General features: G+C 48.9%; 1 protein-coding gene across 2 annotated transcripts in view; it reads right to left on the bottom strand.

Moving 5' to 3' along the window:
- The window catches only part of SEPTIN9 (septin 9), a 156,338-nt gene extending 133,105 nt beyond the window's left edge, over window positions 1–23,233 (bottom strand). Inside the window, exon 1 of one of the 2 annotated variants that reach the window (XM_059485693.1) lies at window positions 23,031–23,233. In XM_059485693.1, coding sequence (XP_059341676.1) covers window positions 23,031–23,052 — 22 coding nt within the window. In that variant the 5' untranslated portion in view covers window positions 23,053–23,233. The remainder of the gene's footprint in view (window positions 1–23,030) is intronic. The other variant, XM_059485697.1, reaches the window with a different exon arrangement.
- Between the last annotated feature and the right edge of the window lie 355 nt (window positions 23,234–23,588).

Below are 23,588 nucleotides of genomic sequence, written 5' to 3'. Positions count from 1 at the left end.
ATTTCAGTGTCAAGACTTAAACATTGGAGTGATTTCAAGTGCTTTGGCAAGTTGTTCAAGAGCTAAAATGGCCTTCAAACAATACAGAGACTCCCCCTTCTCCCCATGAGTTTATTCTGAGGTGAGTAAGCTCAGTCCTCAGATATTCACTTCATAGAAATAACAAGATCATTTCACCACCCCTCCTGATCATCTGTTCTTTACTGACCACAAATTCCTCACAGCTGATACTCATTCAGAGATAGGCTGGACAATCATGAAAGCACTAAAAAAAAATTAGCACAAGCAGTTTTTCATAGAAAATAAAGTGTGTTAGTCATCATCTGTGATCCTTCTGGTTGGAGAGTTCCAGTAATCCGGGCAGTGGTGAAGGTGCCACATCACCACAGCAGATGACTTGTGCAGATGAATATTCACACCACCAATGTCCACACAAATTGGAAGGAGACTGCAAAAATGGGTCTTTTATATGTGCTGTCAGCTCTGCTGGCTCAGGGGATGCTTTTACTCAGCAGCAGGAGGAAAGGGAAAATGGTTTGTGTGGGAATAGGAACGGCTCTGCTGAAGCTCTGCTGGTTGGGGATGGAGCTGGTAACCACCATCAAGTCTAAAATCCCTCCAAGTTCACTGCCTGGACCTCACTGCTGATGCTAACCAAGTTCACTGCTGATGCTGACCAGATTTCCAGAGAGATCTTGTCTCTCTGAACTTTCTCTGTCTTCACCACCCTCCTCACTTGCTCACAGTCCTTATCTGTCAAAATCCAAGAGAGAGAAGCAGGACCCAAGAACTGGAACTCAATTAACAGGTACCTCGTGGCATTTTCACTAAATGAGGGGGTTTTGAGCTTTTAAAGTCATGGCAAGAGCAGCTTGGACCTGGTCCCATTTGCAGAACCTGCAGCATCCCAGCAGAGGAGGGAAGGAGGGAAAGCATCTGAACCCATCCAAGCTGCAGCCTTGCTAAAGAAGGAAATAACTCTCACTTTAATCATCAAACTCTTACATTAACCAGCTGCCACAAGAGTTCCTGCGAGCTAGAAACGTGTTGGTTAATTAACATTAATAATACGAGTGTCCCCAGGAGCCTGAGTGGACAAGGGATGAGGCTCAGCACTCAGAGCACTATGGAAACAAGGGAAAAACAAATAATCAGTGCTCATCCTTCACCCTCCAAAACCCCCCAACATTCACAGCTTCCCTCACCTCACTCCCTCAGGTTCATCTGGCAGTGGCCATGGATGAGCTGGAGAAAACCACGGGCAGATTTGAAGGAGGGGAAAGGAATTTTAAAACTCCAGTGTGGTATTTCCATATGGATCAAATACTCCTGAGGCACCCCACTCCCCCAGGCCTGCAATGCTGCAAAGTCCTGCTGCAAACCCCCCAGCCCAGTGCCTGCCCCTCTGCTCTGCTCCTGCACCATGTGCAGTGCCAGCACACAAAGCAGCAACGTGGTACTTCAGGTTAAAAACAAAATAAAATCTAAAAGTCATCCTTAGATGACTTAAAAACAAGATAAAAACAAAATAAAATGTAAAAGTCATCCTTACTTAGAGTTTAAATCTTGCCATCTTCTTATAACCCAATCACATTTTTATTCTCAGCCCCAGTGAGTGCTCACAGCTTCCCTGCTCGTTTCACACACACAAAACTCCCAAAATTGTGTTTCAGAGGGTCCCCCTGGCAACAAACACCGCTGGATTTATCAAGGGAGCCCTGCAAGCCTGGGGCTGCCATCGGGATGGAATACAGACCCTTTCTGTTGGCCTGGCTCTGCAAGGCAAATGTTGATTTTTGCCAGAGAGGGGTGGGGACGTGCAAAGGAGACAAGGCCAGAACAAAGAGGCAGCAGCTCAGGGGCTGAAGGGCAGCAGGCCACAAAGGGCAGGGGTTAAGGGCTCTGCTGAGCCTGGGTGACCCACGGGGTCAGGACACCCAGAGCAGCCCCAGACACCTTGGAACACCCAGCCCCAGGGAGAGCTGCAGGAGAAGCAGGGCAGCCTTTGGGTGTGAGAGCAGGATCCGACTCAGCAGAGGGAAAAGCTCAGCCTGGGATTTTCCTCAGCTGCAAGTCCCAATTTCACTCCAAAGTGTCCTTTTCCTTCCTGCCTCACGGGAGCTGCTCCACTGCAGCCAGGTGACACCTGGGTGAATGTGGGAACTCAGCACATCCCTCTGGGTGTCCAGAGTTGCCGAGGATCCCGTCGGGGTATGCTGCCCGGAACACCTGGTGGCTTGATTTTGATCCTTGCAGCGAGTTGCCAGCTTTATATGGGGATGTGAAAGTCACACAGGTTTGAATAGTGTAATAATAAGATATTCACGGGGTGAAAATGTAGATTTTAGGATTTTTGGTGTGGGGGTTATGGGGACAAGACGGAGGAATCAGGGCATGTCTAGTCCTTCTTCTTTCTTCTTGTTGTTCTCCATTTTCTGCAGTGATGTTGGCACTTTGGGATTGGTTTAGAGTAGAAGTGCACTGTCTAACACAGGTGATAGGCATTGGGAATTAAGTGTAAATATGTTACACGTAGTTTGTAGTATAAAAAGACAACACAGAGTGCCTGTGGCTGCCCTGCTGAGCAGATCTCGGCTGGGCAGAAAGAAAATTTTATAGATAAGAATTAATAAACAACCTCAAGGGCAAAAAGTGAAGAGTCCAGACTCGTTCTTCAGTTGTGCGGGCTGAAGCAGAGACATCCTGCACATCTCAGGGCAGCAATTAACAACCAAAACCCAAGAAGTGAAGGAACCAGCACCAGGAAAAGGAGCAGCCAAGGGCCCATGGTCACCAAATCCCTTCCTAGCCAGAAACTCAGATGAAAATTCAGGGTCAAGATCCACAAACAGCCTGGCCACTCCACTGAGAACAGGCTATCTCGGAGGAGTACCAAATCAAGCAGACAATGGCCACTTTTCCCTCCACACAGATAAATACATTCTAAATATGCTCCAGGCTGCAAACACTGCCAGAGCCCTCCCACCTGAGCAGCCCCAGTGCAGCAGCAGCCTGAGCACCACACAGCTCACACGGTGATGCCCCTGGGCTGCTCTGATGCTGCACAGAATTGCCTGAAAGTCAGAAAGCCCAAACTCCCAACTGAGGTTCAGCAGCTCCCTGCACAAAAAAACTGAGCTCAGAATGGCAGTTTTTCCTTTGGCACATCATAAATGTACGTTTATCTTTGTCCCCAAGCCCAGTCACATCTTGATTCTCTGCTCCTATGATCAGATGCTGAGGTGGCAGGACCAGCTCAGCCATGGGGCAAAGCCAGCTGCAAGCAGAGGAGTCAGAACTGCTCAGCCACCATCAGGACTCCACCATGACTCTCTGCACGTAATTTTCCTCCTCCACATACTCTCCCCTGCCCGTAAAATGAGGTGTCAAACACTTCCCCTGGTCAGAGGACCTGCAGGGATATGTTATTTAATGTTTTTACGTTTTAGCTGTTCTTTAAAGAATGACTCAGACACTATCTATAGATTCCTGAGATAATGTCCGCTGTCCTTAAACTGGAGAGAAGGGAAATTACAATTTGAGACTACAGTCTACCCTGGCCTCATACAATTAAGGGTTTTCTCCTATTAATTCTACCTCAGAAGTAGCCAAGGCAACCCAGCTTCATAAACTAATAACATTCCTTGGTGTTTTTCCTTGTATCTTGCAATTATATTTAATAATGGCCCAGCAGGGAAGTTGGAAGAGAACTTCAGCCAAACTTGGGACATATTTGAGTGCCTAATGCTGCAGATCAGCTTTCACTGGAGTTTGCAAAAGTGCCTTTACACACTGCAGTACAATTCCATCTGGATCTTACAGGATGACCCTCAAGCCACTCGTGTAGCTGATTTTGGGACCATGGTTGGTTTTTCTGACTTGGAGATGGAAGAGAGAGCTCTCCCTGTGAGGGGCCAGTCAACTCCAAGATTAAATTTCTTGTGTGCTCCCCTTCTGCCCCCCAGACTGTCTCTATAAATTCCAAGGCATTTAATGAATGAAAGGTTCTCAGAAGTCCCTATGGCCCAGAATCCATCAGAGATCCCCAGCACAGAAGCAGTAATTTCATTTAAAAACAAGATGTGGAATCAATATGTAAGTGCCAATATGCTGTTGGTTTGTTCTTTAAAATCTTTAAGGGACAAGGGGCAGGCACTGATCTTTTATCACTGGTGACCAATGAGATGACTCAAGAAAACAGCAAAAACTGTGCCAGGGGAGGGATAGGTTGGGTATTTGAAAAAGATTTTTCATCCAGAGGGTGGTGGGGCACAACCAGGCTCCCCAGGGCATGGTCATGGCCTCAACCCAGCCGGAGCTCAAGAAGAGTTTGGACAATGCTCTCAGGCACAAGGGGGGATTTTGGGGCTGTCCTGTGCAGGGCCAGGAGTTCGACTTGATGAACGTTGTATGTCCCACCTCAGAATATTTTTTGATTCTAGGAATAAAATAATTCTAGATCCAGCACCTCCCTTTCTGCCAAGCCGTGCTCTAGAGCAGAGCAGCAGGAAAATTAGCAATGGGTTCATTTAAATAAAGCCCAGATATAAAAATCACTTTTTGATGCTACTCCATGATGACACACACCTCTCTCCAGGTACCAAGAGGTCCCAAAGCAACTCCTTCTCCTCGTGGGCTTCTCCAGCTATGGAAGGGCAAAGCACCTGGCACCACCAACCAGCCCAGCCTGGCAAAAGGCAGTGTGAAATCACTCCTGGCACAGGTGAAAATCATCCCAAGTCATGGAGCAGTGCCTGCAGCCTCTGAGGAAGGCTTTCTGGAGAGAAAGAGGGCTCACACAGGAGGCACAAAGCCCATTCTGTGGGTCTGGTGAAAGGCAGCATTGTCCGTGGGACGTGGCGCGCTCGGTGTAACGGAGCTGGCAGTGGAGCCCTGGGCCCCATCCAGAACCCCCCCCAGTCACTCACCCCAACAATCCAGATGTTCAGTCTCCACTATGCAAATCCTGGCCACAAAAAAGGCACTGGCTGCCACTCCTGAGTGACCCAAACCCCGGTGCACTGACCCTGGCACTGCTGAGCCCCCGCGCTGCGCCAAGCAGGGATTCCAGAGGGTGTGATGTCCTGTGAAACCTGACCTAGAGCAGAGGCTGGACAGAGTTAAAGAATAAAGCCGGGACTTATTTAAAGGATCTCCTCAATGGGCAGCACAAGAGCCCAGCCAGGGCTGCACCCAAGATGAACCAAAATGGTCCCAAAATGCACAAGCGTTCCTGGGGTCTCTCACTGTGATCAGTTCTGCTCCATTTGCATCTTGCAGTTCATTGTCCCATTCCAGCTTTAGCCCATCCAGTCCCATCCTTGTTTTTCTCTCTCCAGCCCACGGTGTTTGTGCTCTTGGGCTGAGATTTGGATCATTTGTCCTTGGTGCCCAGCTGGAGCAGGAATTGTTTTGTCTCCCCGCCCTGTGCACAGAGCTCACCATCCCCTCATATGAGGCTCAGACCCACACACTGAAGCAGCACAGAATGTGAAAATTATAAAAGCTAAAACCTGAGGCATCAGGTGGAGCTCCTGAACAGGCACCTTGTGCCATAAGGAGTGAACCACACAATGCCCTGGGGCATGCACAGCCTGCTGCCAGCCACACCTGGGAGCTCCTTCCCTGTCTGGAGGCTCAGGTCACTTCTGGTGGCCCCAACACCATGGTGGGAGTTCATTACAGGAGCTGACCTTTCCCAAACAGCATCTCCTGCAGCCTGAGCACTCCAGCACCTCCTGTCCAGAGGGGATCCATGGCACTGCCACATCCCTCCAGCCCAAACCACCTTTTGTACCCCTGGCAGGAGCATCACCCAGGCAGGGACCTCCCTCCCCTCCCCAGCTGCAGCACTCACATGGGGCCAAGGCAGGATGCTGTGGGGGGTGTTAGAATTCCAGCCTTATCTCCACAGGCTGAGATCATGAGCAGAAAATGTTTCTCTGTTGCCTCGTCCAGCTTCCTGTTGGCAGCCCTCTTCCTCTCAACTGAAGCACCTCTCTGTGAGCAGTCTCAGAGCCAGAGAAGAGCATTTGCCATGTCTGAGACATCACATATGTGACAGTGCCTGTCCTTAGCATGGCCCAGCTGCTCCTCAACCAGCTGTGCCCTGAGCAGGCCAGGGCAGCAGCCCCAGCTGCAGGGGATGCTGCTGCCACACCAAGGGACCACCACAGGTTTGATCCTTCCTTCAGCCTCCTGCTTTAGTGCCTGAAGGAAGGATGGGATCATAACCTGAGATTTAGTGCCTGAAGGAAGGATGGGATCACAACCTGAGATCTCCAGAGGGTTTGGCTCCTCTGTCCAGCAGGACCTGGAAGTCACAGGCACCAGGAGCTGGGCTCCGCAGCACTGAGTCACCTCCAGCCCCAGGTGGAGGGGGAAGATGTGGAATCTTTGGTTCTATTTTTGCCATTGTCAGGATTAAATGCACAAGATAGAATTTCTTGTTTGGACTCAGATGTTTGTTAGCTCTTATCTCTGTCACGGTCTCACAAACCATGAGTTCTACAGCACTTCTCTCTAACAAACTAAAAATGAACCCCACTCTCTCTACAAGGCCTTTTAAGGATAAACTGTCCAATTAAGAAATGACACCTCAATTATTTTTACTTTTAACCCAATAACCAAGCACCCATGGCCCACAATGGGGACTTTTTTATCCAAATACACAAAACCACCCAAACCCATGGAGAAGGAGAAGGAGAAGGAGAAGGAGAAGGAGAAGGAGAAGGAGAAGGAGAAGGAGAAGGAGAAGGAGAAGGAGAAGGAGAAGGAGAAGGAGAAGGAGAAGGAGAAGGACCAGCCTCTGCCCTAAAACCTCCATCTTGCTTTATGTATATTTCAATATATTCTAAACCCTTAAACTCTAAGTTTTCCACCCTGTGATATCACACATTTCTATTCAAAGTCCACACCCACAATCCCAGTTCTGTCATTCCATTTTGGAAGCTTCTCCACAGCCTCAGGTCAATGCAGTGTTCTCTTGGGGGTCAGTGCCTGGCAGCACAGAAAGTCTGAAATTCCCAGTGACCAGGGTTCCAGCAGGAAGAATAGGGTGAATCATCTGCTGGAGAGAGGCTGCAGGGACCAGCTCTGATTCAGAGATGCACTGAGATGGCTCAACTCAGGCAAAATCAAATTCCACCTTGTTTTTTTCCTGGCCTCAGTCCTCAGTAATAGAGGAAATTATCTCCCTCAGCTCTGAGATCAATGTCTGAATGAGCTGCCAGAATAGGAAGCACTTGGGTTATCTGCACCACCTGGCAGGGAACAGGGCCCAGGGCACCTGATGGCGCCCCAGGCTGACCACACAAACCAATTGAGAGAAAATGTTCCTCTGTTTCCCAGGCAAAAGCCACATTTATCCACTTCTATTTATCCATTTATATTTCTATATATATAAATATTTATCTATTTGTCCATTTATATTTATTTGATGGCCTGGAGGAACCCAGAGCCCCTCTGTAGGCTCTGCCCAGGTTTACAGGCACAGAGAATGTCACTGCCACACAAACCCATGCTCCATGAGAAGGTGGCATCTACATCCCTCTCCAGGGGCCACTGTCACCCTTCAGTCCCTAAATTCCCTGTGTCTAAACAAAGCACTGACCTCCAGGCCTCCTGGGCATCTGTCACCATCAGTTTATTCCATGAGAAAGTGAAATTAAAAATCCCCTGCAGCTGAAGCAGTGCTTAATCTTGCGGAGATTATGATGACATGATTTGAAAGGCAGAGGAGGCTGTAAAGCCCCCAAAGCAGAGGTCTCTGCTTGGTTTATAGTCTTATTTTGTACATAATCTATAGGTAACAGGGCTTGGATGCTTCCAAGGTGTTCTTAGGGGCTGTGTCAAGGCAGCTTTTAATCCAAAGTTTCCGGATTAAATCCGGCTGTGTTTTGACCTAAGGATCCACCATCCATTTCCCACCAGAAATGGGAAGGGAGGTCAGTAAAGATGATGACAATCCCAAGTGAGGATGAAATGTTGGAGATTATTAGAATTCAAATTAATGCAAATACTCTGGAAAAAGGCAACAACCAAACAAAGAGAGGAGGCTGAGGGGAGACCTCACTGTGGTCATTAACATCCTCATGAGGGGCATCACAGGGGCAGGTACTGATGCCTCAGGTTTTAGTCTTGATATTTTTCAGGTTCTGTGCTGCTTTAGTGTGTGGGTCTGGGTTCACATGAGGGGATGGTGAGCTCTGTGCACAGAGCAGAGAGACAAAACAATTCCTGCTCCAGCTGGGCACCAAGGACAAATGATCCAAATCTCAGCCCAAGAGCACAAACACCGTGGGCTGGAGAGAGAAAAACAAGGATGGGACTGGATGGGCTAAAGCTGGAATGGGACAATGAACTGCAAGATGCAAATGGAGCAGAACTGATCACAGTGAGAGAGCCCGTGCCCGCTCCTGCATTTTGGGACCATTTTGGTTCATCTTGGGTGCAGCCCTGGCTGGGCTCTTGTGCTGCCCAAGGTGGATCCATTGACGAGATCCTTTTCATAAATCCCTGCTTTATTCTTTAATTCTGTCTAGCCTCTGTTCTAGGTCAGCCTGCACAAGGCATCAGTACAGATCTCTTCACTTGTGACAAGTGGCAGCACTCAAGGAAATGGCTGTAGCTGAGTCAGGGCAGGTTTATGTTGGATATGAGGAACAGTTTTTCACTCAGAGGGTGGCTGAGCACTGAACAGGCTCCTCAGGGAGAGCATAGCACCTTGTTCACAGCACTGAGGCTCTCTGAGCTCAAGGAGCATTTGGACAATGCTCTCACATGGTGGGATTCTTGGAGTGTCCTGTGCAGGGCCAGCAGTTGGACTCACTGATTTTGATGGGTTGTTTCCAACTCAGCATGTTCTATGATTCTGTGAAAAACTCAAACAGGACATAGTGGGACCAGGCAAGGACCAGCACAAAGGTCTGATTTCCACACCAGACTCAAGCCAGTGGTTGTGGGAGGTTGCTATTAGAGATCCTCATCCCACATGGGCAGAACTGCCAGGCTGTGCCATCATCAGCTGGAGGAAGAGCTGAGGGTGACAGGAACTCCAGGCAGGTGCCTGTAAACATGGGAAGGACCTGACAGCAGGGTGAGGGGTGGGAGGCAGGCTGTCAGAGTGCTGTAAATGAGACCAGGAGATGCTTTCCATCAGGGCTGGTCCCTTTGCCAACCCTGCTGCTGTGCCCTGTCCCCAGGGGGACACAAAGGCTCCAGGTGCCAGCAGAGGAGCCCCAGCCCAAGGGTTTTTTGTCACATTGTTGTTGGAAATAACCCATCAGGATCATCAAATCCAACTCCTGGCCCTGCACAGGACACCCCAAGAATCCCACCATGTCCCTGAGAGCATTGTCCAAATGCTCCTTGAGCTCAGAGAGCCTCAGTGCTGTGACCTCCTCCCTGAGGAGCCTGTTCAGTGCTCAGCCACCCTCTGGGTGAAAAACTGTTCCTCACATCCAAATAAACCTGCCCTCATGTAGGAGTGACGGGGGTAGGACAGTCGGGACAGATGGAGACAAGAGATCTCTGCAGCCAGGGCTGGAACTTGGGGTTTATTGCAAAGGGCCTGGGCGCAGGGCCCTGCTGGGAGCTGCCAAACACAGCTCAGAGCAGGCCCAAAGAGGAAGAGAGGGTGAGAGAGGGTGAGAGGGTGAGAGAGTGAAAGGGTGAGAGAGCAAAACATAAGAGAGTAAAAGGGGTAAGAGATCAAGGTTCCCATTATAATACAATAAATCTTCTTCTGTGTTGAATATTCTGATTCTCACTAACCAATCTAGTACAATACACAAATCCTATAGCATTTACATACAGCCTATAAGAATCATTACATTACCATACTGTGTTACATTTCAAACCCTACAAACTCCTCTTTGGGCCCCTTCTGCCAAGCTGTAGGGTCTGCTCTGAGCCTTGGGCCTGTCTGCAAGCAGAGGGTGTTGTTCCATCAAAAGGGGATCACCTTCAGCTGGCCACACCATTGTTTTCCAGTTGTTCAGTAACTGAGGTATCTCAAAGCTTGCTTTCATTTCAATCTCACTTATAGTTTCCATATTCTTAAAATCTTTTGCCAGGCAATCATATATATAAGGCTTCCCTGTTTCATCTTCCCCAACACCCTCCCTCAGCTCCAATGATTTCCTGGAGTGCTGCCACTTGTCCCCAGAGTGCAGAGAGCTGCACCTGCCCCTGTGATGCCCCTGATGAGGATGTCAATGAACACATCCTGCCCCAGCAGGGCTGCAGCTCCTGCAGGCTGTGTGCACAAGGCAGGGCTCTGCTGTGGATCCCTGAGCCCTCTGCAAGGGGACAAGGTGCCACCTGCCACCTGTGTGTGTGTTTGCTCAGAGAGAAGCACAAACAAACCCACCCTGGCACCCCCTGCTCGCCCAGGAATCCAAACAAGGGCAGCTCCAGGTGGGAAGCAGGAGAGGGTGAGCAGCCCTGGGGAGAGCAGGGCCTGTTTGGGCACCCCCAGGCAGCACAGAGAGGGAGTGAGGAGGGAGGAGAAAAGCCACAGCTCCAGCTGGACACCTGGGGACAGCTCTGCCAGCACAGACCTGGCCAGCTGAGAGCTCCCACCAGCCAGGCTGGGTGAGGTGGGTGACACTTGCCATTCTTCAGCCTTTCCTGAAGGAAAAACAGAACCTCCAGCCTCCTTAACTCCCTGCAATAACCTCCTGCCACCTCCCTAGGCTGTCCTGTGCAAGTCCTTTATCCTTTCCCACCCACTGACCCAGGCTCCTGTGCACACCTGAACTGTGGGAAGCATTTCTGAGCCCTGTGTGCTTGCCAGGAGCAGCCTGTGCATCACCTGGAGGGGCTCTGGACACAGAAACCCTGCCACAGGGCTAGGAATGAGGACACTGCTTATTTTAAGCCAGGATTAAGGTGAGGGTTTGCTCCTGGCTCAGCAGGAGTTGTGTGCCCTGTACCAACCTTCCAGATCTTTCTCCTGCGTTACAACTCCTGCCAAAACCATCCACCAAGGAAGAGGTGCAGCCTCTAAAAGGGTTTAATGCAAACCCTGCAGTAATCAGCACCCAGCACATTGCCATGGGCGCCTTTTCTGCCTCATCTCCATTCCCACATTTGTATTCAGGGCCCAAAAGAGATGAAAGGCTCAGTAAGATCTGAACATTAATTCACACACATCATGAAACATCTTTTTACTATTCCCTCTCCATCACAGCTCAAGCACAGGGCTCTAAAAACAAAACCAAACACACAAAACACAGCCACAGACACCTCCTCCCCTCCACATGCACTTTAAAAGAGATGTATTTAAATCATGGTGATGATTTCCTGGACAGTGGCTGCTCCATGAAGGACCATGCACAGCAGAGGAAGATCTGAAACCTCCCCAGATGGATCAAGCTCATCCTTGCCCAGATTAACTCATTGCTCGCAGCGCTAACTGCAGGAATCAGCTGTCAGAGAATCTCCCATCACTGCTGGGAGGTTTATCTGACAAAAAACCAGCAGGGGAAATAACTCAGAGCCTCTTGCAGCAGCTGCCAAGCAGGATGAGGAGACCACCCAAGCCACAGCACCAAGAGCCTTCCCCAGCCCTCAGATGTGGGGCTCCACAACTGGGGCATCTCACTTGTCAAACAGCAATTTGGGAAAGTGTTCACAGATGCAGATGGAGCCGAATGGAAATGAATGTCAGAGGGTAATTAGCTGCAGTAATGGCAGTCCTTCAGTGGATAACAGCTCTGAGAGTCACAGCTTACCTGCTAACAAAAATAAATCAATAAATTTAAAAAAACAAGCAAAAAACCCTGTGGTGTGGTGGTTCTGAGAGAGTTTGGGCACAAGTCAAACTCACATTTCTCAGCACTATCCCCAGTTTTATAAAACATGCTCTGAAACACGTGAAGGCAGAACACCAGAGGGGAAAAAGCCCTGCATGAGGCACAGTGGGCTGCAAGCACACATCAGAAAGGTCTGGATTTAAGGATTTCTAACATCTGACCTCAGCTAAGGACACTGCAGCACATGTGACTTCTATCACCAGAGCACTGAAAATCAGTGAGCTTGAAAACCTTCCCCAAAGCAAAGAGGACGAGGAGAATTAGGCTTGGACTGGTGACATCATCAACTGCAATGCTTCAAATTAAATTCCATGCTGGCAAAAAATGTTCCATCCTCCTTCCTACTGATTAAAATGTACCTAGATTTTGCTGTTTAAGTTTGAAAGTTAATTGAAAGTTGTCTTGGGAGAATGATGGAAGTTGAAAATGCAGACAGCAAAGGGTGACTTTTGCTCAAAGACCTTTCCAGGGCCCCCATCTCAACCTGGCCAGGCTGAGGGCTCCCACCAGCCAGGGTGGGTGACACTTGCAGCACATGTGACTTTTATCACTGGAAGAATGAAAATCAGGGAGCTTGAAAACCTTCCCCAAAGCAAAGAGGATGAGGAGAATTAGGCTTGGACTGGTGACATCATCAAATTAAATTTCATGCTGGCAAAAAATTATGTTCCGTCCTTGTTCCTACTGATTAAAATATTCCTAGATTTTGCTTTTAGGTTTAAAGGTTAATTGAAAGTCGTCTTGGGAGAATGATGGAAGTGAAAATGCAGAGAGCAAAGGGTGACTTGGTGACCTTTGCTGAAAGACCTTTCCAGGGTGCTGGTGGCCCCCATCTCAACCTGGCCAGGCTGAGGGCTCCCACCAGCCAGGGTGGGTGACACTTGCAGCACATGTGACTTCTATCACCAGAGCACTGAAAATCAGTGAGCTTGAAAACCTTTCCCAAAGCAAAAAGGACGAGGAGAATTAGGTTTGGGCTGGTGACATCATAAACTGCAATGCTTCAAATTAAATTCCATGCTTTCAGAGAACTATGTTCCATTCTTGTTCCTACTGATTAAAAGGTACCTAGATTTTGCTTTTTAAGTTTGAAAGTCAACTGAAAGTCAAAGCAAAGAGGGTGAGGAGAATTAGGCTTGGACTGGTGACATCATCAACTGCAATGCTTCAAATTCAATTCCATGCTGGCAAAGAATGTTCTATCCTCGTTCTATCCTCGTTCCTACTGATTTTGCTTTTTAAATTTGAAAGTCATCTTGGGAGAATGATGGAAGTGAAAATGCAGAGAGCAAAGGGTGACTTGGTGACCTTTGCTGAAAGACCTTTCCAGGGTGCTGGTGGCCCCCATCTCAACCTGGCTGGGCTGGGGGCTCCCACCAGCCAGGGTGTGTGACTTTTGCTCTTTTTCAGCCTTTTCTGGAGGTAAAACAGAGCCTCCAGAGCCTGCACCAACCCCCTGCCCTGTCCCTGGGCTGTCCTGTGTGAGCTCCCTGTCCTGGCTTGTCCTGCTCCAAGGCCTGTTCTCCTCTCTGTACGTGCCCAGGCACTCACAGCCCAGCCCTGAGTCACCCCACAGGGCTCAGGGATCTCATCCTGTTCCTTTGTTTACTGTCCCCGTCACACAAAGCTGCAGGCAATCCCCATTCCCCGGGATAACATCAGGGCTGGAGCAAACGTGCCCCGGGGGCTGCTCCCGGAGTGTTCCCAGATTCGCTGGCAGGGCCACCAGGGACGTGACTCTGGACGGGCTGAGGGAACAGGCAGTGTCAGGGACCCTCTGTCCCCAGCAGCTGCTCTGGGCTCAGCCCCATGAGGCCAAGCCTGTCCCAAAGGGAGGCAGTTTGTCCCTCAGCACACCCAGAATAGCAGCACTCCCACTCCAGGAAATTATGGATTTTCTGGAGCATTACTGTGACCTTTTTTAATTTCCATTCTGCCTTTAGCTGTCTCCTCCCCTACACTCCTTCTCTAAACAAATCTTGAAGCTGTACAAAGTGTTTCCTGTAAATAATACTCTTCTGGCATGGACAAAGGGAAGGGAAAAAAACCCTTTTGCTGCTAGTTCCAACTTGCAATCATCCCTCCAGTTTAACATCCATCTGTTTGACGAGGGAGCAATGAAGGCAGCACAGTGTTTGAGGGAAATGGAGGGGACAGTGACATGCTCTGGCCGTCAGATTTGAAGCTGAAATGAGAAGTTCAGGCCATGGGAATGAGTGATATTGTGCTTCAGAGTGTGCAGTGCAGTGATCAATGCTGAAACTCAGGCAAGACCTTCCCAAGTGTTGGAACTCAGTGCATCCCTCTGGGTGTCCAGGGTTGCTGGGACCCCACCAGGGGGCTCAGAGACCCTGGCACACAGCCCAGAGCACCTGGGGATTTGATTTTGACCCTTGGAGCAAGTTGCCAGCTTTGTATGAGCACCTGAAAGTCACAGAAGTTTGAATAGTGTAATAATAAAATTATCCTAGGGTGAAAACGTAGATTTTAGGATTTTGGTATGGGGGATATGAGGACGAGATGGAGGAACTTGGGCGTGTCCAGCCTTTCTTCTTCTTCTTGGTCTCCATTTTCTGCAGTGATGTTGGCACTTTGGGATTGGTTTAGAGTAGAAGTGCACTGTCTAACACAGGTGATAGGCATTGGAAATTAAGTGTAAATATGTTATACATAGTTTGTAGTATAAAAGGACAACACAGAGTGCCTGTGGCTGCCCTGCTGAGCAGATCTCAGCTGGGCAGAAAGAAAATTTTATAGATAAGAATTAATAAACAACCTCAAGGGCAAAAAGTGAAGAGTCCAGACTCGTTCTTCAGTTGCATGGGTGAAAGCAGAGACATCCTGCACATCTCGGGGCAGCAATTAACAACCAAAACCCAAGACCCCATGGCTCCCTTTCCTGCCCAGCACAGTCACTGCTCTCACAAGTGTCACAGCACTGGACAAAACCTTTCTTTTCCTAGGCTCTGGTGCCACCCCCCATGGATGAGAGGCTCACCTGTGTCACAGACATCTTTTATGAAAAATCTTTTCTTTAGGATTTTTCCTCCTGAGAAGCTGAGAGGCCTCAGGAACAAAATGTAAACAATGGTTATCTGCTGCTGTGGAATGCAACAGGTGCATCTGGGATTGGTCTCATGTTAGTTTGTTTGTAATTAATGACCAATCACAGTCAGCTGGTTTGGACTCTCCGTCTGAGACAGAAGCTTTGTTATCATTCTTTGCTATTCTATTCTTAGCCAGCCTTCTGATGAAACCTTTTCTTCTATTCTTTTAGTATAGTTTTAATATAATATATATCATAAAATAATAAATCAAGTCTTCTAAAATTTAGAGTCAGATCCTCGTCTGTTCCCTCATCCTAACACCCCTGCGAACACGGTCACAGACCTGAGCAGTGACAGCAGGAAGCAGCTTCCCAGGCTGTCCCCTCTGGAACACAGACCTTGAAGGGTTTCTTGGGCTGTCCTTGTCCCCAGGCAGCCGCTGTGGGAACAGGCTGAGTCACCAGGGCTGTGCTGCCCCTCCCAGTGCTGTGGTCCCACAGGGAGCCAGGGCTGCACAGGCTCAGCTGCTCTTCCTGAGGATGCCAGGGGAGCTCCCTGGTGTGGCCGTGGCATCCCAAGGGACAGGTGTCCCCTGCAGGTCACCTCTACCTGCTTTTTGTGAGCTCCCTGGCCTCACACATGGGTTAAAACCTCACAAATCACTGCCATACAAAGCCCTCTTCTCTTCCACTGACATTTCTTGGATTTGGATCACAGCTTGTGCAGCAAACCAACCCCAAGACATCCCTGGTCCAAGAGGTGCAGGCAAAGCACCCCACTGGCTGTTAGAGCTGCTTTTTGGGATGTTCCTGCAGCATGTCCCCTGTCCCTGGGCCACCACTGTCACAGACATCTTTTCATGAAAAATCCTTTCCTTAGGATTTTTCTTCCTGAGAAGCTGAGAGTCTCAGGAACAAAATGTAAACAATGGTTATCTGCTGCTGTGGAATGCAACAGGTGCATCTGGGATTAGCTCATGTTGGATGTTTCTAATTAATGGCCAATCACAGCCCAGCTGGCTTGGGCTCTCTGTCTGAGCCACAAGCCTTTGTTATCATTCCTTCCTATTCTATTCTTAGCCAGCCTTCTGATGAAATCCTTTCTTCTATTCTTTTAGTATAGTTTTAATATAATACATATCATAAAATAATAAATCAGCCTTCTGAAACACGGAGTCAGATCCTCATCTCTCCCCTCATCCTCAGACCCCTGTGAACATGGTCACACACCACTTCTCCCTGCTCAGCCCAGGTGGTCACAGAACAGGATGGGTGTTTTGGGGAGCAGAAATCACCCCACTGGGCCCCACAGGAGCTTTCATTGTGTTCTGTGAATGTCTGCATGTTGTGGTTTGTTATTTGTCTTTCTCCCCAGGCTGGATTTCCTTGTTTCTCCAAACTGTTTTTTAACAGATGTTGGGATGCTTTTCCTACCTGGAGCAAAGCTCTACCCCTGCCCACACATGCCACCAATCCCAGAAACAGCAGAACACCCAACCAAACCCATCACAGCCCTGATCTGGCCACCCCAGCACAGCACAATGCTGCCACAGGAGAGTTTTTCATTAACGAGGCTCCATCAATCATCACAAGCCATCAGAAACATGTGATGGCACATTGCATTTACATCTCTGGCAATATATTCTGTCAGCACAGGAATAAAATAAAACAATTGTGCCTTTTGATTGGACTTCTCACGGTCCCACCTCGGGTTTTGCAGCAAGGAAGGGCTGAGGAAAGTCTGCCAGGACTGATGCCAAGTGCCATCAACAGCTCCTGATATCTGCTAAGCCACAAAACCCCTCTGTGAAGCCCTGCAGAACACTCTGTCCAGAGATCAAGGTGCTTTCATCCAGCAGAGGCTACAACAATCTGTAACACTCAGGAAAATTACAGGCTTCACTACCACAGGAGAGGACAGGAGGATTAGAAATCTAATTCTCTGAAGAATACAACTTTTTCTTTTTAAAAGCAATCAGAAGAATGGTTCATTGTTAAGGTATTAACTGCACAGTGCAGACCTGAGCCTCTTAGTGTTGGTTTGGGAGCTCTCAGGACTTTTGCTGCTCACAGTGACCCCAGGATGTGTTAAAAGGTCTCTTTTCCCAGCCTGGGGGTTGAAGAAGGAGTCAGAACTCTTCTATTCTTGTTCTCAAGGTTGTTTATTGTTCCTAATCTATAAAATTCTTTCTCCTGACTTGCTGAGGTCCATTCAGCAAGACAGTCAGAGGCACTGTGCCTGCCCCTGGGGCAGTGTTATATATGTACACATGTATATAACACTGTATGTTATATATGTACACATAGTTTTTATACTAATTCTACATGTACAATATTTGCAATAACTTCCCAGTACCTGTCACCTATGTTAGACAGTGAGCTTCTACTCTAAACCAATCCAAAAGTGCCACCATCACAGCAGAAGATGGAGGCCAAGAAGAAGAAGGAGAAAGGCTGGACACACCCAGATTCCTCCATCTTGCCCCCCGTGAGCCCCCATTCTAAAAACTCTAAAAAATCTATTTTTCACTTTGTGATAAATTCACTATCATTCCACTTAATCTTTTGTGGCTTGTAATTCTTCATATAAGGTTGGTAATTGTTTTTTCCAAGGGCTAAACCAAAGGCACAGGGGTCTTGGGCTCTGTGCAAAGGTCTCTGAGCCCACTGGGCAGGGGCTCAAGTTTTCTAGGGCAGCCAGAGGAATTTCTTGGCTTTTGACAGGGAGCAGCACTGCCCTGTTCTTATAGGAATATGAGGGGAAACTCAGGGATGTGGGGTGGGAAGGATTTTTCCTGCTTTTCCCTGGATGCCCCAGCACTCTCGACAAAGGTAGCTGCTCTCTCTCTGAGCACCTTTAAATGTTGTTACAGCTCAAACAACAATCCCAGGGCACCAGCCAGAACATCAGAATCACTGTCCTGCCTGTGTGCAGCAATGGGGAAGTGGCAGAGCAGGGAACAGTACACTGAGATGGATCAAGGGGTTAAAAACAATAAATAAATTAAGGTAGTTGGGGGTCAAAACCCATCAGAGAAATGTGTGATTGTTGTGAATGTCAGCTCCTCACTGGTTCAAAAATGTGAGAGATGAGTATGGACAAGTCGGAGATGCGGTTGTCAAAAAAAGAGCAAGGATTTGCCACGCAGGAACAGCATTTTGTTTGTAGTGGGGCTGAAAGCAAGGATGGGGAGCTGTGGATGTTGGTACCAAGCAGCTTTCACGTGGGTCTGAATGATGCAGATCATTCCTGGCAGCTGACCCAGCCAACCTGCAGAGCTTTTTCAGCATCCTGAAAATAATGCCAAGCCCTTTGTCTGTGCAGGAGCCTCCTGCTGTTCTGGGATTATCAAAAAACCAAGTTCATTTTGCAGTCCTGGGGATTTTCCTTCCTGCTGTTTCAAGGTAACAGCACCACAAACCCACACTAGGAACACCCCACAGGTGGGGAATCACTCCACCCTGGCATTGCCATGGGCTCCAAAACTCTCCTCACCCTTTTTTCTCCTTTCACATCCCCTTCACTCTCACTCAATGCAAGTTTTGGGGAGGAAGAGCTGGCTGAGAGTTTGAGCTGAACAACAATGGCTTTTTAATTTTTTTTAATGTATTTCAAAACAAATTATTTTGAATTTCTGTTCCAGATGACAATCTAAAATTAAATCAATGTTTTTGTTGGATACAAGCAGTATTTTTGCCTTGCTATAGCAGCTTGGCCAGCCAACTAGAGGGGAAAAGAGTACAAAAAATCAGGTCTAACAAGTTTTTTCATTTTTCCCCAGCTCAGACACAGACAGTGCCAGCTCAGTGACGGGAGAGGGGTCGGGTTCAGCAGCAAACAATGGGCTCTGCAGACACCAGGTCACCCCTGCCCCACCCAGCAGCTTTTATGGCAGGGTGTTAAAAGCCTTGGAGGGAACCACACCAGGTCTCTCTCTCTCTGTATCAGCCTGAAAAAGACCCAATTTCAGATTTCTCAGCCCATTTCAGACCAGCTACAGCCAGATATGGACCGAGGCCCCCCCAGCACACAGAGCTTGGCCAGTGACAGCCCTTGAGGATTATTTTGGGTCTGTGCAGGGCTGTTTTGATGAACTCCCTCACTGTGCAGGATGAGGACTTGCTGTGACACTTGTCCCTGTGCTGCCACAGCTGCACCTGTGATATTTGCAGGGGTCCCCAGGACAGAGGAGGAATTGAGAATCTGACTCTGTTCTTAGAAGGCTAATTGATTATTATATTATAATTATTATATTATTATTTATATTATATTATATTATATTATATTATATTATATTATATTATATTATATTATATTATATTATATTATATTATATTATATTATATTATATTATATCATGCTACACCAAACTAAAGAATAAAGATACAGACAGAAGGCTTAACAAGAATGATCATGAAAACTCATGACTGCTTCCAGAGTCCCGACACAGCTGGCTGTGATTGGTCATTAAGTAAAAACAATTCACATGGAACCAATCAAACAAGCACCTGTTGGATAAACCACCTCCAACCACATTCCAAATCAGCAAACACAGGAGAAGCAATCAGAGAATCATTGTTTTCAATCTTCTCTGAGGCTTCTCAGCTTCCTAGGAGAAGAAATGCCAGCAAAGGGATTTTTCAGAAAATCTGACAGAGACAAGCTCCTGTGCTTCCCTTCCCTCTCCGGATGTCCTGGAGCACAAACCTTTGGTGGCGCACAAACCAAACCACAACTTTACCTGCCCACAGGTGCAGGTGGCACCTCCAGGGACAGGATGGGGCTGGGCAGGAGGGGACCCTGCACGCTCCAAACCAACCATCAGAGGACAGAGCTGATCCCCAGAGCTTCTGAGATGGGATCACAGGGTGGTTTGGGGTGAAATGGACCTTACAGATGATCTCATTGCAGTCCCTGCCATGGGACGCCTTCCCCAAGACCTGGCTGCTCAGAGCCCCATCCAGCCTGGCTGGAGCATTTCCAGGGATGAGACAGCCACAAATTCTCTAGACAGCAGCAGCAAATCCAATTTGATTTATATTCTATTTCCCATGTTTTATAGGGAATCATTTTACAAGTCACAATATGGGAAAATCCTCCTTCAGTGATGAAATCACAGCTCCTGCTGTTCTTCCTGTAATTTTTCCTATAGCTTTAGCTCATATATGAAGAGTTATTTCTCCCTAAGTGCCTAAACAATAAATTAGGAGTCTGCAGCTCAGGTGAGGGTGGGTGACACGTAACCACTGTGAATAATTCTGGTGGTGCTGTAATTCTGGTGATCCTTATTTTAGTGAGTGCCAGCATCTCACATAAACCTGAAACCGAAACCATCCTTGGCCAAAACCACTCACACCATCCTTGAGAATACCTAAAACTCATGTCATTTATCACAAATCCTGCCTATTGCTTCTTTGGCCTATGCAATTGGGCTTGAGTAATGGAAAGTGAGAATCAAAAAATCCTTAAAAAGTACAATTCCAGGGCAAGTTTGCCTTCAGCAACTGAAATAACAGACATCCCCAAGGCACACATGTAAGGGCTGGCTTCAGTAGAAGTTATTGCAGTGTGAAATCCCTGTTTCATGCTCTCCCCTCCTCCTGCTGCTGCTGCCAGAAGCTCCAGGAACAAAAGCAGTGCCAGGATGAGCCACACGTGCCATGGCCATGGCACAAAGGTCTCACTGAGCCTCTCTGCTCCCAAGAGCTGGGGCACACCAAAGTAAACTCTTCATACATGGTGTGTGCTCAGAAGTCACAGCAGATGGGCTGGGATTGCCCTTGAAGTGCTTTAGGGAAGGTAAATCTTGCCTGGGGCAGGGCACAGCCCAACAGGAGAGCACTGCCCATGGAGGAGGATGGAGCTGGAGGCTCAAACAAGGTTCAGGGGGACGCAGACCACAAAGGAGATCCAAAGTATGCCAGAGAGGGACAAATCAGGCCAGACATAACAAATACCTAGCCTCAAAAGGTGTTCAGATGTTCATTTTTTTTCCTTTGCCATCATTTTCAGGAGTTTCTCAACCAGACACTGCATTTCCAGCCTGCCAGCATCAGCTTTTGCAGCTGAGAAGTGACTTTGTCACATCCCCAGCTCCCCTGACAGACAGCAGAGAGCCCAGAGGCCCTGCAGCACCCTGCACATCCATGTCTTGGAGAAACAATCTGAATTCCCAGGGAAATTCCCCAAAACAAGTGACCATGGGTGTGACGGTGTTCAGAGGGGTCTCAGGCTGAGGGAAGAGATGAGGATGTGACTCCATGTTTCAGAAGGCTTGATTTATTATTTTATGATATATATTACATTAAAACTATACTAAAAGAATAGAAGAAAAGGTTTCATCAGAAGGCCAGCTAAGAATAGAATAATATAGCAAAGAATGATAACAAAGGCAGCTGTCTCAGACTCTCTGTCCAAGCCAGCTGAATGTGATTGACCATTAATTAGAAACAACCACATGAGACCAATCACAGATGCACCTGTTGCATTCCACAGCAGCAGATAATCATTATTTACATTTTGTTCTTGAGGCCTCTCAGCTTCTCAGGAGGAAAAAATGCTAAGGAAAGGATTTTCATGAATCAATTGGGGCATTAGGAGGATGCTGGCATGATGACACCACATCCCCACAGTGGCCAGGGTGAAACCAGGGCAGAACTTGGCTTGCAGAGCATAACCACAGGCTGGTGCCTGGAGCAGGGCAGAAATCAGCTGCAGAGCAAAGTCCAGCAGCTGGAGGAGCTGCCAGAGCCACCTGAGCTTTGTGGAGTGAGCAGGACACCTCTCACAGGAGACTTGTCCACTCCGAGGTGCACCAGGCTCCTCCTGGGACAGGATTTCATGGGGAATTCAGAGGAACAACACCAGGCAGGACTGCACACCCTGTGTGAGCGGGGAGGAAGGAGCAGAGGGCACAATGCCCTCACCACATAGGGCAAAGCCAGGAGGGGGAGAAGGGAGAATAGACAATAGAAGGGAGAATAGAGAAGAGTCCCCCAGCATGAGGGCATCCCAAAAATTGGACAATTGATGGTACTTCCAGCCTGTTTGGAAATGCCCAGTGTCACACACAGCCCTGTTCCCATGTCACTGCCACTCAGTGCTGGATGTCACCCGAGCTGGCACAGGTGCCTTCTGATAACAAAGTCCGTGTCCCCAGTGCCAGGCTCTGCCTTTGCTTTGCTTTTTAAGCCTTTTCCACTGGTTTATACACAGTGAAACAGCCAGGACAGATGGTGCACCTCATACCTGAGAAGGATTTAATCTTTTCCTTTTCCCAGTACAGACACAAAGAGAGAGGTGAGAGCACAATGGCCTCACCCCACAGGGCAAGCCTGGCAAAGCTGGCAAAGGGGGAGAAGGGAGAATAGAGACTCCCAGCATGAGGGGATCCCATAAATTGGACAATTGACAGGCTCTTCCAGCCCATTTGCAAACGCCCTGGGCAGGCAGTGTAACACACAATTCCTGCTCCCAGGGCAGGCAGTGTCACACACAGCCCTGTTCCCATGTCACTGCCACTCAGCGCTGGATGTCACCCGTGCTGGCACAGTGCCTTCTGATAACAAAGTCCGTGTCCCCAGTGCCGGGCTCTGCCTGGAACAAGCCGCCCCGCTCCCTTTGCTTTGCTTTTTGAGCCTTTTCCGCTGGTTTATACACAGTAGAACAGCCAGGACAGTTGATGCATCTCATACCTGAGGGGAGTTTAACCTTTTCCTTTTCCCAGTACAGACACAAAGAGAGAGGTGAGAGCACAATGGCCTCACCCCACAGGGCAAGCCTGGCAAAGCTGGCAAAGGGGGAGAAGGGAGAATAGAGACTCCCAGCATGAGGGGATCCCATAAATTGGACAATTGATGGGTACTTCCAGCCGGTTTGGAAACTCCCAGGGCAGGCAGTGTCACACACAATGCAATTCCTGTTCCCATGTCACTGCCGCCCGGTGCTGGATGTCACCCGAGCTGGCACAGGTGCCTTCCGATAACAAAGTCCGTGTCGCCAGTGCCGGGCTCTGCCTTTGCTTTGCTTTTTAAGCCTTTTCCACTGGTTTATACACAGTGAAACAGCCAGGACGGATGGTGCACCTCGTACCTGGGGTTTTTTTAACCTTTTCCTTTCCCCAGTGCAGACACAAAGGGAGAGGCGAGAGCAGGGGGAGGCTCACCTGAATACGAGGATTTCTTCATGCCGTCGCTCCGGGCTGGGACATGGGAGCAGGGCCGGGTGCGGTGCGCGCTCCCGGGGGTGCCGCGATCCTTCGGCAGCGGCGGGGACGCGCACGGAGCCCCCGCATCCGAGCGTGGCCGCGGCCGAGGGGCTTTGCCAGCCTCACGCACACCTCTGGCAGCCTCTGGCACACCGCTGAGGGCTGTTCCAAGTGTGCAGGGGAAGAGCGGGGCTCAGCCTCCCCCGCGGCCGCACCTTTACCCCCGCGGCACGCAAAGCATCCCCGGGGCTCGGCCCTGCCAGCTCCCCGCCCTGCGAATCCCGGCTCTCCCGGCCGCAGCAGCAAAGGCACCAGATGGAATTTCACGCCCCCAGCCCGGCGCACCCCATGGATTTGATTCAGCCCTTGGCTGCTGGAGCAGCTCAGGTCAGCGCTGCTCTGCCGGCTCTAGTTCAAAGTGCATCAGTGACCCGTGAAAACGCCTCTTTCCTCTCCAAACCCGCTCGTCCGGGGCTCTTTCAAGGCTGCGAACCGAGCAAAAGGTTTGTGCAGGCT

Source organism: Ammospiza nelsoni, chromosome 19, assembly GCF_027579445.1.
Source record: "Ammospiza nelsoni isolate bAmmNel1 chromosome 19, bAmmNel1.pri, whole genome shotgun sequence".
NCBI lineage: Eukaryota > Metazoa > Chordata > Aves > Passeriformes > Passerellidae > Ammospiza > Ammospiza nelsoni.
This window is presented reverse-complemented; position numbering and strand designations above follow the sequence as displayed.